The 17,430-nt window shown below is 36.9% G+C and overlaps 1 protein-coding gene across 1 annotated transcript in view; it reads left to right on the plus strand.

The window, feature by feature from the left end:
* Nucleotides 1-15,948, plus strand: part of RNF17 (ring finger protein 17) — a 50,132-nt gene extending 34,184 nt beyond the window's left edge. Inside the window, exons 26-36 of the mRNA XM_009585913.1 lie at nt 717-832; nt 1,159-1,478; nt 2,670-2,833; nt 3,690-3,809; nt 4,874-4,954; nt 5,634-5,759; nt 10,435-10,545; nt 12,310-12,466; nt 13,819-13,954; nt 15,291-15,480; nt 15,850-15,948. Coding sequence (XP_009584208.1) covers nt 717-832; nt 1,159-1,478; nt 2,670-2,833; nt 3,690-3,809; nt 4,874-4,954; nt 5,634-5,759; nt 10,435-10,545; nt 12,310-12,466; nt 13,819-13,954; nt 15,291-15,480; nt 15,850-15,948 — 1,620 coding nt within the window. The remainder of the gene's footprint in view (nt 1-716; nt 833-1,158; nt 1,479-2,669; nt 2,834-3,689; nt 3,810-4,873; nt 4,955-5,633; nt 5,760-10,434; nt 10,546-12,309; nt 12,467-13,818; nt 13,955-15,290; nt 15,481-15,849) is intronic.
* Nucleotides 15,949-17,430: the final 1,482 nt, after the last annotated feature.

Here is a 17,430-nt window from a genome sequence, read left to right on the forward strand (position 1 = left end):
TTTTTCTTTTTTCTGCTTTATTTTCATTATTCACTGGAGCATTAGAGCAGTTTGGCTACCCAGTGTGGAAAGAACAGAGTCTTATATATATTTGGTTACTGAAGAATAATATTTATGTCTTTGGGATCACTGAATGCTGACAACTCTTATGGACAGATGAGCAAGTTCTTGATGAGAATAATTTCAGCAGCTACTATATTAGTTTTCAAGCCTCAGAAACAAAAAGAACAAGTCCGATACTGTAAGAACATCATTAGTAATTGATTTCTTCCGCTGGTAAAAAAAACAGAATTATTACGAGGGTTTGATTTTTTTTTTTTTTTTTTTTTTTAATTTTTTTAAAGTGTCTATTGGCAGCTGCCAGTGAGGTTTCACAGTATATCTGGAAATAAAAGTACTGATGAGCAAAGTTATTTATGAGTGGGTTTAAAGCTTCTGCTAGAGGAAAAAAGTGTTTGGCAGTTCATTCTAATAAAAAGCTAAGGGAAGAAGGAAGGGTTCATTCTGTTACTTTTTTTTAATGTCATGTTTAGAACTGTTGGTAAAATGATGGGAACTGTGACATGGATTAAATAAATCTTGTGTCTTCTGATGTGGGCATCAATTGTTCAACAATGTCTGATTTGCAGTCAGTACTAATAAAATGAAAAATATGCCTGTAGTTTCGAGGAGGTGCATATTGTAATATGTTGTCCAGCTCTCCTTTTTTTTTCCAGGAAACTGATGTGGCTTGTGCATTGCCTGTGAAAATTCTTTACAAAGATGAAACAGGACAATTGATTGATATTTCAGAACACCTTATTAAAAAGGGTTTGGCTTTTAGAAACAGAAGGTTTGGATACTTTTATTTTTATATTCTTTCAGACTCTCATATTCACATTGTGATAAGCTAATAAGTAAAACAAAAATTTGGATTGTCCTGTACAACATGCAGCAACCGAACTCCATCTTTAGTGAACTTATTTGAGTATAACATTATTAATTGTATCCACTGCACGTTTCAGTTCTCTAAGCTGGTAGATGAGATGATTGACAGTATTTTAACAAGCATTTGCCATCTTTGTGTGTTTGGTTTTTTACTTCTATTATTTTATTCTTTTGCACTTTCCAAGTTCTTTATCAGTTAATACATTGATATGATTTGATTGAATCTGCTAGAACTGATGAAGCTGGTGTGGCTTGCTCAGTCTCCAAGGAACATCTTAAAGTACGTCTAGAGCAAGAGAACACACGACTGGATGGTTGCAATTCAGAAACTGCATGTGCAAAAACCAACGCTGCTCCAGAGGAAACCATCACTATTTCAGAGAGTGAACAGAAATGCAAAACATATATATGCAAAACATATAAGGCACTGCTTCATTCAGGAGTGGATGAAACATATAAATCCCCCATTATACCTGAAATGAAAATTTTTCAAGCTGTAGTAAGTTGTGTTGGACGTGATGGAACCATTTATATAATACCAAAATCATTTGGTAAGATCACATAGAAGAAAACATGTTTATGTCTATGAATGTGATAGGTTTGGTATATCAAAATATACCAGATATGTGTTCTAGTATACATGTTCTGTATCGGAACACAGTTCTGGAAGATTCCTGTTGGAAGGTGACAAGGCCTTTGGCGTGGGGGTCGAGGGGTGCGTGCCCCTGCACCCCTTTCTCTGCAGCAGTGGGGGAGAGGTGCCGCAGCTCCCTGGCAGAGGAAACAGAGATCCGCAGGAGGCGGCGCCCTGTCCCTAAACCCATCAAAATCAGCTCTCCTGTCCTTCCGCTCTCCCAAGAAATCAAAAAAACCCAGGCGCTTGGGTGGGCAGGTTACTTGCCTCTCTTCTCTAGGCAGTATTGGGTAAAGCAGCAAGTGCTTTATTTTATAATGTCAAGATTGTGATACATTTTACTAATAATAATGAAGACACAGTCCTAAAGATTTTCGGAAGCTAGCCTGGTTCTCAAATATTACTGGATTTTTTTCCTTCAGTGTGAGCTCAGTATCCGGTTTCCTTGGGCTCTTTGTTTGTACTATGATAGATTCTGTATGTCTTAATATTTTCTGTTTGTACTGTTTGAAAGAGGTACATTTTCATCTGACAGATGCAGTGTCAGGCTTCAGTACCATGATAATATTGTGCTTTAATGTTTCCATATGAGAACATCAATTTTTTTTTTTTTTACAAGTAAATTTAACTATTAGATGATATCATAAAACTTTGAAATTCAACGTACAGTAACCCCACTCACCCAAGACTGTATTATTTTTGCAGTTGTTGCTGTAGACTGTACCCATAGCAGAAGAGGGTCTTCTGGACACCTGTTTTGTGTTATCACTGTCTCTGGGAATCTGTTGTCTTGTTCATGGAGTGGCTCTTGTATTAGTGCTGCCAAGTGTCAACTGCAAAATTTACAGACTCTTCTTTTTTGAGATTAGAATCCGAAATTACTAATGGCTTCACAACTGGAAATGCAGTTTACTTTTTGTTTAAGTAGTAACTTGTTTGCATATACTAGAAGTGAAACATACATATTTTATCAATTTTTTGGAGCAGCACATGTATTTTATGTTTATACGTGTCTTCATCTGAATCTGCTGGTTTTTAGTGATTGAAACAGTTTGTGCTAATATGTTACAGACTATTTTGAATTTTTTTATTCCCTCCTTCCCCCCAGAAATTGAACTAAACAAATTGATGACTGAAATACAAAGTAACTTCAAATGCCTTGGTCTTCTGGAACCCTACTGCTGGAAAAAAGGAGAAGCTTGTGTTGTAAGAGGATCAGATACCATGTGGTATCGAGGTAAAGTTGTAGAACTCGGTGGTAGTACTCTCCAGGTAAGTTTGATTATATGTCGCGCGCGTGTGTGTGTGCGTGCATGAACATGTGCACATGTATGTAAAAAAAAAAAGTGGGGGGAGGGGAAGGCCAAATAATCTAATCCTCTAAAATAAATTTATGATCACACCTTCTTTCGTTCAGCTGCCCTGACTATCCAGATGCTCATTCTGCTTAAAAGTGTGATAAGTGTCCTGACTTTTACATTTATTTTAAAGATGAATTCTATCTGCCTATTTCAGTTGTCACAATTTTTCCTATAGTTTTCCTTGTGGTGATAAATGTTCTTAAGTAAATCTCTTGATCACCTGTAAGTAATCCCTTTTAGGTTTTTTCTTATTTTGTTGTTGTTGTTGTTGTTGTTGTTGTTGTTGTTATCGTATGTGGAATGCTTTAAAAATACTTAGGTTTAGCTTCCCCCTACCCTATCGCCACCCAAAAAGTAGTGGCTGTCTGTTTGGTTTGAATTCTTTCTGCTACACAGGTATAAAGCTACTTTTTCTAATTAGCAGTTAATCTTATCTAAACTCTTGAGTCTGCTCATGCTTTTTGAATGTAGATTTGCAAGTCTGACACTATCCTAGTTCACAAATTTTTTATTTCTTTCAGTTTTAAACTGCTGTAGGTTATTACACAAAGGGATCTCTTGCAAGACAAATTTAGAAACTGAACTTCTAATCTGCCGTACCAGTTTTTTAATCCTTTCCTTCATTTCCACTTTGTCACATCACCTACTTACAAGCAAACCATTATTTTTTCCTCCAGAAAAGTGAATGCTGTAAATGAACACTTTCTTTTACTAAACTTGACTTAAAAAACAGGAATTATTTCAGGAAAGCTTTGCTTTTCATATAGGTACAGTACATAGACCATGGTTGCGTAGAAAGGATTCCTCAGTGTCATCTGTATCCAACTACATTGTATACTGGTATTCCTCCATTTTGCATACCATGTCAGCTCTACAAGACAGTACCAGTGAGTAATGGTAAATTTGAAGATGTTTTAGTAGGTAGTTACTCAAATCAATACACTGTTTGGTCATACAAAGGTTGAGACTGATTGCTGGTATTTTTTCTTGCCTATGAGGATTCAGAGTAGCTGATGAGGATCATTTCAGCAAGGCAGCCTTTTATTAGGAAATGCCAGATTGCTTTATGAAATGACCATGCTTCAAAAGCAGCCGTCATTGGAATTAAATCTTTGTGAGACAGGACACTGCAGTGGTTGGCAGGATGATACTATGAAGCGGTAGTTTGTTTTGCAGTAGCAGCAATGAGAAGAAAGGCCTGGATTTCTTAATGCAAAATGGCCAGAAAATTGTAAATCTTCAAGTCCTGCAAAAGTGTTTCTATCATTCTGAACTTAGCTGTGTAGGAAACAATCTGTTACGCTAAACTAATACAAGTGAATTGTTTTAGGGGTTTTTGTTAGTAAGTAATTGATACGTAAAAAACATCTTCTCATATCATCACATCTTATAAAATTTGAGTGATGCATTTACTAAATGTGAATTAATGAAATGACTAGCTTACTTTTAAACTTCTTCCGAAGGAAAACCTTTTTATTGTTGGAAGCAGTTCAACTGATAGATTAAGAAAGACAGGTTTATAAGCCTACGGATTGGGAGGCAAACAGATATTGCAGGGAATAAAAGAAGTATTTAAAGTATCCTGTGTTTTCTGTTGTCTGTTAAGTTATCTTTGAGTGTAATTCTCTGTCTTTGGGTTATGCTTCAGGTAATTGTGCACACATACATTATTATGTATGTAGTAAAGGTTAGACTTGGCAAGCAGCATCTCTTTCTAAGCCACTTCATAATCTGAAAATTGCTGGTCAGCTTTGTCACACCGTAAGTTTTAGTGTACCAAATAGCGGATAATGTTTAAACTGTTGTAGACAAATCAAACTAATGATGAGTGTTTTCAAATAAGTTTGTGAATGATGGGCACATATTTTCATCTTACTATGTTAAGAATAGTAAGAGTATTACTTGTCAGCATCTTAACGTGTGGGGTTTCTTTTGCCTTTTCACCAAATAGATTGGAAATTTTTGGCAGCAGGATGCAGTAGATTGCCTTCAAGAACTACTTACAAATGAAGAGGTTGAAATACATGTTCAGGTAGCTTGATTTATTCATAGATGTGGAATGAGGCTGGGTTTTTGTTCTCTTCCTTTTTTTTTTCCTTACATGAAGAATAATAGGTGAAGGAGTATAGCAGTAAATGTATTTCTTAGACAAAATAAAATCCAAAGCTAAAGTTATTTCTCCTATGACTTTACCTTTATTATAGTTTTCAGGCCTTAAATGTGTCCTTTTAGGGGTATTAATATTTTTTGGTCCTTTTTGTATTCTGTGTTGTCATTCTGACAAGCAACCTACCTACCAACAGCATAAATGCTTCTGAATTTAATTTTAAGTTATTAAAATTTGGCATAATTAAGTATGGACATGCTTAAATTAATATGTTAACATTATAAGGAAACACATAATCTGTATTGTCTGCAATTTCAGATAGCTTAATTTCTAATGATAAATTGTGGAAGACAAGGGTTTATTGTTGAGTGAGCAAACATGGGATAATGTTTCAGTGTTAGACTGAGTAGTCAGTGCTGCCATTCCAGAGATGTATTCCCATTTGTGTCATAACTGACGTTAATAGCCATCCTTACTGGTTTTGTATCTTTGATGAATGAGTATGGTGCATACAGGAATGACAGGTCTGAATTTCCTGGTCACTATTTCTAAAACCTCAGTCACACTATTGCTGTTATAATCTTATTTTGTCTTGTGTAAGTAGGAATTACCAGATAACCCATGGGGTAAATTGTCCATCAACCTGTATTTTGGTGGAATGTCGCTTTCTTCCTTCATGGCATACCACAAGTACTGTGTTGCTGAAGATTGTCAGGACGTACCAGAGCTGGTGAGATTTTTGTGTGTGTGTGTGTGTGTCTTTTGCTGTTGTTTTTCTGACATTAAAAAGATTACTCAGGTGCTTGTTGTGTGACCTTTGATGATTTATTATTTCTTTTTAGATTTCTGTACAGTTTTGTGATGTAAACAGCAGTAAGACTAAGTACACAGCTCTGTAGCATAACAAGTGTAAATATGATGTGTTGATAAGATTGTATGGAATAGTGAATTGCCAAGACTTTGTTCTTGGACTCCTTACTGAAAAGAGATTTTTGCATTTCTGTTGAAAGTCCAGTTAGTTTTTGTGTTCCTCTAAAATGTAAAAGAATAGGAATAGGGTAATATTTTTATCACTTGAAGGGATTAGTTAATCATAGAAATATATCCAAGGATGGAGATATTAAAAAATAAACTTAATCAAGTATTTCAGCATAAACCTAGTGACTTCTAAGGGAGTTACCTAGGTTCTTCATTTCAAGTGTCTGTGATATTTATCTGGTGTTCTTTTGAGGAGGATTGAAATTTTCACCAAACTTCATTGTCTTAACACAAAAAAATCAGGTAAGTAATTTCTCTGTATTTTTTTTTCTTGAAATCTGAGGATCAGGTTTCTTTAAATTACGAAGGCTTTGTTGCATTTTTCTCTTTAATTCTGTTTAAGCCTGCCAATGTATTTTTCTTTACGACATGAATCTCTGCTTCAGAAGATAATTTTACAATACAGAGTACACTGCGGTCACTGGTGATGTAAGTCTTGGCATGTATACCAGTGGACTTGTGATGCAGTTAGAAAGATCTCTGTGCGTATTAAAATTGAGTAACCATGGAAAACCTAATTGCGTTTTCATTGTTGCATTTTCATAAAGTCTGCACATGACACTTCCAGCAAACTAAATATGGATCTTGAAATGAGATTGTACCCTTAAAACAAAAATGACATTTGGAAAACAAAAATAAAGCTGTGTAAAAAGGTTGTAAGCAAGAAGCATTCAGAAAGCCTGGAATGCTTTCTTCAAGGAATATAGCATTAAGCAGATCCGTTCCAGGAATAAGTGGTTCAGAACAATTCGTAAGAAAATTAGAATCGGAGGTGTTCAGTTGTGGATCAGAAAAGCAGCAAGGCTTCCAGAACTCGAGCTGGTTCCAGGAACAGAACCTCTAGAATAGCTGAAGTAGGAAGCAGGCAGCTCTGAGAACGCTGAAATATAATTAGCTGTGGGTTTAGCTTGTAGAGGCTAAGCAGCCATCCTCACAAACCAACTGATACACTGCATTGTTTAAAGGATACTATTATTATATAAAGTATAGCTGTTATATATTTTATTATTTTATAGTTTTGTAACTTTATTTCATTACTTCAAATCTGTGTTTTCAGGTAAGTAATCTGATAAGGACTGCATTCTGTTTCTGTGAGTGTTGTAATTCTGTTAATAGTGGTAATAGCTGCTTATGCAGAGCCCACTATACCTGTGTCTTACTGCAGAGTGTATTAATTGTCTTTGGGATGCAGTTCTGTTGAGCTGCACAGGGTGAGATTAGGGTCTGGTCTTCATTACCATATGACAATCCTAGCTTAGTCATTAGCCAGAAAATTCCCTAGTAGGCAGTAGGATATTGGAGAGTACACCAGAACCCCAAGTGTGGTGAGCCTATAGCAGTGAATCTCATTGTAGGTGTATGCGTACGTTTATGTGTATACATATACACACTTGCATACTTACCTACATGTACAACACCATTATACTGTGGTATTTTTTGATTTGGCTTTTTGGGAGATGGGGGGCTTTTGTTTGTTTGTTTTTGTTTGTTTCTTTACCACTGTGAGTCTGAACCGAGTAGCCAGGTGCTGCCTTGTGCTCATATATTCAGGCATGGGGGACTATGGCCTTGCTTCATTTGACAGACAAATTTTTAATCTCTTCATTCTGAGCTCGGACTTAACTAACAATTTTTAGAATTACTTTTTCTACAGCAGTTGACTACAAACCATTTCCAACCATCTGAACCGAAATGAGTTCAAAATTCCTTATACGGACTATTTTTGTATTTAACTGCATTGCATATCAGCTCCTTTACAGTGAGGTACTTTAAGTCTTCAGATTCTAAGCTCATAATCTGAGCAAACACTTGACCAGAGTGTTCCATCTTAATCCACCCCTGGAAGTGCCAGCGCTGTTTTTTTGGAATAGTCTATTATTTTAGTTTAGGTTGGAGGAGAGATGCGCTTCAAACTGCTGTTGACATATTAGCCATTCATTCAATTAGCACCTGCCTTCTGAATGACACCAAAGACAATGCTGAGAAGACTTCATGCAAAGCCATTTTGATGTTACTGACTTGTAGTTATTTGAACGCTTTCAGCATCACCAGGAGCTGTTGTCTGCTAGCGATTCTAGAGAGAGCGCGGTGTCTTTTCAGGCAGAGAGAGAAATCTTTAGGCAGAAGCAGCAGCATACAAAGGGCTAATTCCTCCTCCTCTGATTCTGCATGGACTTCCATGATAAATGGGAGCAGATACTGCAATTGGTGTTACAGTACTGCATGCATCATTACAAATTCTAGCACTGAGATTGCTGTGTGGTTTGGCACTTCAGCTTGCAGGAAGGCTTACTCCTCCTGTCCCTATTCCCCACTTTCAAATAGGCAGTTAATTTCCTCTAAAACCAATGATCTGTATGACTAAAAGACCTGCCAGATACCCCAAGATGTTGTTTCCTTGTCAGGAATTTATCAGGACAAGCCTGGATGAAGGACAGGGGTGTCAAATGACTGTGGGCATACGTTGAAGGCCAGCCATGTGGGTTGAAGGCCAGCTGTGTGGGTCGTAAGTCCCACCATCTCTGACACCAAGAAGACCTGTCACTGATGTTTGCAACAAGACTAGTAGAAAAGCATCCTGCAAAAACCTGGATAGAAAGCCCTTTCTGCTTTCCTTTTGTCAATATGAGAGTAAAGTCTAAGATACCCTGTCCGTTTCAGAGAAATACAGAACCTGAGACTTGCCAGACTATCACTTTGGTCTTTATCATCCTCCAGATGTCTTTAATGCCTCACACTACTGGGTGGGCTCATGTAGGCTGTTCATAAACAAAGCTTTGCTTGTGGTGGAGAAGGAAATAAATGTAACACATTGCACTGCAGCCTACCATTTACTTAGTTTGGATTAAATTCTTCATGCTGAAAAGCACTCTTATGTTGCCTTATTAAGTATACAGTATTATGTGATTTGTAAATTACGTATTAAAAATACATTATGTTATGGCTTTACAGATGTAATAAGGAATGTAAGCCATTTTTAGAATTCTAAAGAATAGACACAAAGGCAGAAAGATGGAGGACAACTGTTCGAAATGTCTTGGTAGGACATCTTTTTAGTACCAGTATTTACAACTGAACTGTCTATGCTTAAGTGTGGTAGATCTAGCAATAACCAATCTACTGACCATAAGACTGTTAACAACAAAAATGTGAATGCAGTTTTTCTTTCAAAGATACACACAAGAGCTGACTAAGATACCCAGCTGAGCTATGTGCAGTGCTCAGTTGGGAATGAGCTGGAGTTTAAGTTGAATCTTTAGAGCCAGGTGTAGTCAGGTGGCCTGTCACAATGTTCCTGATTTGTTTTGCAGAAATCTAGCATTTAGTTTGTATGTGTCTATGACATAGTTAGACATCCTTTCTTTACTAGTATTTATCAATATAGATTTTTTTTTTTCAATCTTAGGAGTACATACTTCCAATAGAAAAGCTGTTTTTTCCTAGTTAAGTCTGAGGAATATTTGTACTGCATCCTATGTCAGATTACGCAGAGGGAAGAAAGTGTCAGAATTTATTGTTTTATTTTGCAGTTACATGTATCTGGTTGCTTTCACTTTTTGTTCTGGGCATAATGAAAACTGTTCATCAAGTAGATGTGTAAAAATAAAATGCATTTTAGAGAAATTGTACCTTTTTTATGTATTGTATTAAAGTAAAGAGAGAATAGGAGTGGTACTCATGACCTATGATCCAGCTGAGCTATGTGCTATACATCCTTATAAAGGCATAATATAATGCACCAAGGTTTATTTTGTCATGAACCAAAAGAGTTAATGGCCTGTAGAACTCAAACTGTAAAATACATGGTTCTAGAAGAAGACGCACTGGAGCATGCTATGCTACTGAGACAATATGTATCTGTACTTTGCAAAATCTGTTATCTTTTTGAAGGAGTGATAGTTCTGGTGACTAAGGAGTTAAATTATCCTTTGCCTTTCTCTTAAGGGATAACTTGCTCTGGCAAACTGCAGTAACATTGGGCATGGCATTCAGGTTAATCTGTGTCAATTAATTGCTATTATTTTAGTTTTTCTTTCTAAATGTTTTCTCCCTTTAAAGGGAATTCCATATTTAATGCATTTTTGAATTAACGTCAGTCAAGTTAGCAAGTCAGTATGTTAGGACCATTTCAAAGATATATTCTTTATATTTTAAGTGTTAATTAACTAGTTCTGTTCCGTTATCTTTTAGCTAAAGCTTTTTGAAAAACCTAATGAGTATTGAAAAGAAATGTTCATTAATATTTTTTTCATCAAGGACACACTGTTTACATTATTAGATAACTCGTTTGAACCAGAAATCATACCAAAACTGGTTTGCATTTTGTTACTAAATATGATGCTTGACTAAAGTCTGTCTTGGTCTAGGAGCTACTTGAAGGAGACGTTGCTGTTTCGCCTTCATACATGTTGCCACCGCTACCTATTCCAGGGGATACCTTTCCTGTCAGAGTTACCCATTTAGTGTCCCCTAAGGAGGTATGTTTTGTAAACATCTCATATATGTTGCAGACAGGAAATGTTGCAGTCCCATCATGCTGGTGAAAAGGAAATCACGGCTAACAGTTTTAGATAATATAAAAAAAGGGTTAGTAAGGTTGCAAGATTCTACTGAGTTATTGATACAGACGATTGTGCAGTGCAACTAGCTGAATGAACTCTTAGTTGAAATACCTTCTTGGGGGCAGAGAAGTAAATACTGACCATTTCCCTAAAAAAATTAATTTCAAGAATTACAATACTGCAGTTTGGTACTTACCTTGTAAAATAAGAAAATAGGTCATTGGATCTTAACTTGGCAGAACAATAATGATTTGTCTCTTCTTTATTCTCCAAAAATTACATTACTGGAACGTTGTACAGTAATGTGAACATTTTCTGGCTGTGCAGTTCTATTTTACTGCCTTTGGTCGATGATTGATCATGGATTTTTGTGTAAACCCACACAGCTTCCCTCTAGTAGTCTCCCAGGCAAAAGGCGGAATGTAACGTTCATTGACCAAATAAAAGATTCCTATGTGGACTTTGAATGTTGAATGATGAAATAGGAGAACAGGAAGCAGTGAGAAGCTGATCGTGTTACAAAATCTACCATCTTCTGAGTGGATTGATTTATACTGAAGTGCTTGTGTCGTTGTTTTGGTAAATCTGTAAAGCAAATAACAGGTTTTATGGTACTGAAGTGATTGCTTTAAATTCAGCATCATGGTCTAATATAAATTCACCCCACTAATTCACTTGAGTATACACATCTTCAAAAAAAAAAAGATATACAGTGTACATATACAAAAAAGATATATAGCGTACATTTTGACTAAATACAAGATGGAAGTGTTTGGGTATCTTAGAAAAGGGCTTTTCTTAAATTGTGTATTCTGCTTCCTCTCTTCTAGGAGAAATAATGAATATATGTTGGTTCATTTTGTGCAAATGATTTGAACTCTTGCTTTTGAACATGTTATATAATTGTAAACACTAGATCTGCTCTGGACTCCTATAGATTTAAGTAGCAGGTGCATGATGGAGTTGCAGCTTGATTATATTGTGTACAAATTAGAAAAGGAAAATTGATTTTCTTCCTGGCTAGTGAATTATAATGCTGAGTTTAGAAAAAATAATAACCTACCCATTAATTTGTTTGGACTATCAGTAAAATACCATAATGTTCTGAAATGGCTCTGCTTTAAAAAAAAAAAAAAAAAGACATTTCAGTTAGAAGCTGTTATGTAGATTTTAATTCGCCTGTGCATGTTGTTTAAACTTTCATTTCCTTGACCTACAGCATTATACTGATGATCCAGTTATAAATTAGGTGAATGGAATGTCTTCACATAGCAAACAAAACACCATTTCAGAAGTTCTTCTTTCATTAACTTTAAAATTAATCTTTGGTTTGATATTATGAAGTGAGATTATTTACCAAGTAGCAGGAGGGAGGAATCCTAATAAGACACAGCTGCGAAATCTCATATGGGTGTATTCTCTAGTATGTGCGTTCCTTTCATTCTTACTTTTTAACATTGAAATGTGGTGTTAATAAATCATGACTCTTCTGCTTTTGGAAAAAATTTTGTGTAAATAAGAAATTATTCGTAAGTTGAGGAAAGAAGAAAGGGGAGCAAGGATGTGCTGAACCTTTCAAAGATGGGAACAAGTAATCTAATAATCCTTGATCACTGATGGAATTTGAAGGTTGTAAGACATCTGCAAAAATCGTAATATGAGAGCCTTTTCTTTGAGTAGGTATATATTTGCCTTGATGCTTCTAAGAACCTTATGAAGCACTCTACCACAGAGGGAGATGCCAGCTGTGACTCGGAGTTGGAGAGCCTTGATGAAGCCCTGAAATGGTGCAATAAAAGTGTGGAGTCTCTTCCTCTTTTAACACACTTTCGCACAGGTATGTTAGTGTGTTTATTTTCCCTGTTGTTTCATGTGGATGTACAAAAAGCCTGAAATTGTTTCTGAAGAATAGGAATAATTATATTTCTATGTATCTTTAAGTAAAACTTTTGGAGAGTTAGGAGTAACACTACACTATAATCATATGATACACTATAATCAGGAGTGTAAAAAAAGGAGGCTCAGGGGAGACCTTATCACTCCCTGCAACTACCTGAAAGGAGGTTGTAGCGAGGTGGGTGTCAGTCTCTTCTCCCAAGTAGCAAGTGACAGGATGAGAGGAAACATCCTCAAGTTGCACCAGGGGAGGTTTAGATTGGATATTGGGAAAAATTTCTTCACCGAAAGGGTTGTCGGGCACTGCAACAGGCTGCCCAGGGAAGTGGTTGAGTCACCATCCCGGGAGGTATTTAAAAGACGTGTAGATGTGTTGCTTAGGGACATGGTTTAGTGGTGGCCTTGGCAGTGCTAGGTTAACGGTTGGACTCAATGATCTTAAAGGTCTTTTCCCACCTAAATGATTCTTCTATTCTATAATCCTATGTTTTTACTTTTCATGAAATTGAGACTTCTGTGTCATTCTGCTCCACTGGAAAATGATGGAAAGAACTCAGACTTCCGATGCCTGTTAAAGTTGATCAACTGAGCTTAGATTGCATATGGCAAAAATAAGACTTTTGTCTTAAGGTGGCTGTCACTGAAGCTGTAACTGTGAAATATATTTGAAAGACACAAGTTATGTACAGAAAATCATGTTACCAAGAGTTAGAAATTATGTGAACCCTAAAGAGCATCACTTCACTTTTAATTCTGGATTTCTCCGATTGGGCAAAAGATGGGCTTTAATTCTCTTGTCCACAGCTGTTGGGCCTAAAATAACAAAGTATGTGGGTGTAGAACTTTGTGAAGAAATCCGTTATTGCTAGTGCTTGATTCTACCAACTAGTAAAATTCTGGTTGAGATTTTAGGCAGCATCTGCCCAGTGTCCTCCAGACTATTGTCTATTTTCTTACAGATCGATCTGTTTACTAACTGAAATGTGCAAATGAGTCGAAGTTGAAAAGTTTAAACGTTAAACAGTTTGGATCACTGTCTCTTAATTTTCTGTTAATTCTCATCATTGCCATGTGAGGTAGAGAAACTAGACTTAAATTGCATACTAATGATTGTGAGTTGGAGTTCAGAGAGAGTTGGAGGATGCATAGAACAAAATAGTACGAATTAGAGAAGGAAGAAAAAGTCTTAATCTCGGTCACAAAGTAAAATGGATTTTCAAGTTCAGTTAGTTTGTACTGGATTGTGAGTATATTTTGGGGTGTTTTGTGGTGGTTGTTTTTTTCTTTTTATAGAAATGCCTTGCCTTGTGGAATACCAGGATGGTTTATGGTATAGAGCAAAGCTCCTCGCCATTGAAGAATTTGACCCTGTTAAGATCCTGATTCAGTTTGTTGACTATGGTAGTTTTTCAGTTGTCCCAACAAGCAGGTAAATACATAAGAAAAAAATGCATGTAAAATGTCTATGTGTGTATGTATGTATACACTATATTATAAAATATATACTTACAAATAAGTATATGTATTTTTACATTTATTATTATTTATTTTTATATAACTATAGATACATTATTTATAATAATTTAGCATTAGATTTCAGTTGGAGAGAAAGTTAGTTGGCTGGTTAAATAATTTCTGTCTACGGGGTATGTGCACCTGCTTCTCTTTCTCAGGTTGTTCTGAGAAGCCCATTATTATAATATCAGATTTCTTCATCGTTTTCAGGTTACTTAACCTGTGAAGTAGGCTCATGCTTATAATCTGCTTTTGCACCCAAGAAGCTTACACAAAATAGGGACTGAGCCCTCCAGGTGTACAAACAAATCCTCTGATCCTGTGCGATGCAATCTGCGTAGAAGACAGCTGGGGAATAAGATAAGGGAGTATCTGAGTGGCACACACCCTGTGCTGCTTGTGTGGAAATTGGAAGTTCAAATCCCTGTTCTGCCTGGTGCAGAGCCGCTGTAGCTGTAGGAACTGCTCCTGTGCTGACACACAGATGTCAGTGAAGTGTCTCAAGCACCCCAGGCGTTTAGGGTCTCCTAAGCTTGTCTGCATTTTCTCTCTTCAAGCACTCTCACTTTAGATATATATATACACTGCTTAATCACATTGAATTGCTCTTGAGCTTATTGGGGGATCTACAGGTCCTTGCTGAAGATGAGGCAAAATGGGGATTTGAACAGATTTCCTGCTTCACGGACTGTTAGAGTCATGGGAGAGGGTGTGTGTTTTATTTCAGGGTTGCACTTCTGCTCTGCTTCCCCATTCCCTTGCTTCTGGGATAGAAAGATAGAAGAATGGGGAGATGATAATATAAAACTGACGTACCAATTTCCAGTAGTGTGTCTAGAGTACATCCAGGTGTGAAGCACTTTGGACCACAAAGGTCTATGTCATTTTCCAGATGCACCAGATTTGGAGCCTGCATTGTGATGACTTGCACTTGCATTCCTGTGCTCAAATCTGTCTTGGGTGCTTGAGACTCCTCCCCAGGCATTGTAATGGCAAGCCAGTGTGCCTGGCGGGCTGAAGGGTCTGTGTGATACTGGCCTGTTTCTTGATAGTTACTTGCTGAAGTCCTTTAGTGGGCTTAGCCCTACCTGATAAATTGTTTGGTGTGACACCAGCATGTTATTGTAGAGCAGGGGCTCTGATCCCAGTTTCCGCACTGTAAATCTCCTGTATGAACCGTTATGTCCATACTGACAGTTTAGCTTGACAGGTGGATTGTTGCAGGCAAACATTTTTCATTTTTGTTTTAGGTTGCGTCACATACCTTATCATCTGCTGAAGTACCCTGTTCAGGCAGTACGAGCTCTGCTGGCTGGATTTAAACCTGCTTTATACGAAAAAAACGTGGAGAGAATTCCTTATTCCCCGGAATGGAGTGTGGAAGCATTGTGGGCTATGATGGAGTGTGTTGAAGGAAAACAGCTCTCTGCTTCCATGCTTGTGAGAAACACTTTTTTTTTTCCTCTTAGTTCTTGCTCAGCCTAAAAAGCTTACTAGCACTCTGAGTGTAATTTCTGAGTATTTGTTTTACTGTGAACCCTCATAATGAAAATTGTGAACGATTTTCTACAAAGGAATGCTGATGAAGAGAGAAAATCATGTGGTGCTCTCTTAATCCTGCAAACAAAAAGCTTCTGAGCATTCCTGTTGTTTTAAAACGAGTTTTCTTTACTTAAAAACAGAAATATTCTTTGTATATTCACAGCTCCATTTAGGCAGTGAGTATAGCCAGTAAAATAACTTTTACTATTGGTTAGCTTGAGATTTAAATCTGTTACTGTCAGAACTCTGTCAACTTCTGGTTTTCAGGCTCTTTCACCAGAAGTCACCATTTCTTTGTATGAAGATGACCAAAACCTAGTTCATATGAAACTGATAGAAATGGGACTTGCAGATTTGGAGGAGTGACGTGTAAGTACAGTGAATATGAACTACAAATTCATACCATTACGAAGGTATGATTTCAAAAGTTTTAAGCAAAGTCTTAACTGTCAGTTATGTTTACAACTAGAGTTTATTTTAAAAAAAAATCCCTCCTGTCCACACTTCCACTCTTTTAATAAAATAAAATAAAATGCTGTTAAAAAAATTGAATTTCTTTACGTACACATTATTAAAGCCCACAGTATAGCTTTTAAGAACTAACAGGTACTGAAACAAAGAGCCCTAAGGCAATATAACAAAAAGAGCTTTTGCTGCTGAAGGAGGTAACTGGCAGATGTGTGGCAGTGTACTCTCCCCAAACAATCAATCAAAATTAATTGTTTTGCTTCATTTTCAGCATTTGATCTCAATGTCCTGTGCCAATGGTTCTCAGACAGATCCATGATAACATATGGATGTCCTTACGTCTAGTCAAACATGGAATATTTTAAATGAAAAGCTTTATCGTATGTGTTGTCTACAGAGAATACTGGAGACTTGGATTTTCAAATTTCTTGGCCAACTCCACGTTAAGTAGTCCTTTTTCCTCCCATTTAATAAGCACTCTTCTAATCTATGTTTATAGATAATGTTCTCAACGCTTCTAAATCTTGAAATAGTGAAACTATATATTCACATCTAAATCTCTCACCCTCAGAGCCTTAAGTGTTGTTCTGTGATATCCTTTTCATAAGAGTAGATGGAATTAATGTATAGTAGTAAAGAAATAGATAAAAAGCTGATGCTGGGCACGCTTGTTCTAGTATCTCGTTAGCAGACTTGGAGGGAACATGATAGGTTTATTACTGTGATAGAACTCTTGTTTATGTTTCAGGCATATTTGGTGACAGACTTCTCTAGTACCTAGTATGGGATCAGGAGTGAACAGTTGGGGGTGGGGGAGTGTTACTGTCTTTGTTCTGGAACCTGTTTGCATTGCTGCTGTGTTTTCTGTTTTCAGTCACGATGAGATGGATGTGTTTTGGATGTCCTTGCTCCTGGAGCTGCAGTGTTCACTTGAAAGTGTTGGAATAAACAGGAGCTTGCTCAGCATGCATCTGAAAGCTTGTTTTCCTTACTGCTATTGTATATAAAGTTTCTTTGGATGTCTCTTCACTAGTGTAGTACATCCTCTACATTTAAAGCTCAGCCCCTTTCAGTCTCCCTATGGAGAATTTTGTCTAGATTATCAAGGAGAAAAACATACATGATGAAGACTCCACAACCTCTCTGGGCAACCAGTTCTCATGCTCAGTCACCCTCACAGTAAAGAAGTGTTTCATAATGTTCAGAGGGAAGCTCCTGTGTTTCAGTTTGTTCCCATGTTTGTGCACGTATACACATACCCTTATGCATGTCTCCTCCTTTGAGATCACATGAATGCAAGTGTACAAAACTTCTCCCAGGAGTGTTGCTCAGGCATGCTGCAGGGGTAGCTTGCCTGTTTATACTAGCAGAAGTTTTAGT

This window comes from Fulmarus glacialis, unplaced genomic scaffold, assembly GCF_000690835.1.
Source record: "Fulmarus glacialis isolate BGI_N327 unplaced genomic scaffold, ASM69083v1 scaffold7449, whole genome shotgun sequence".
In the NCBI taxonomy this organism is placed as follows: Eukaryota; Metazoa; Chordata; class Aves; order Procellariiformes; family Procellariidae; genus Fulmarus; species Fulmarus glacialis.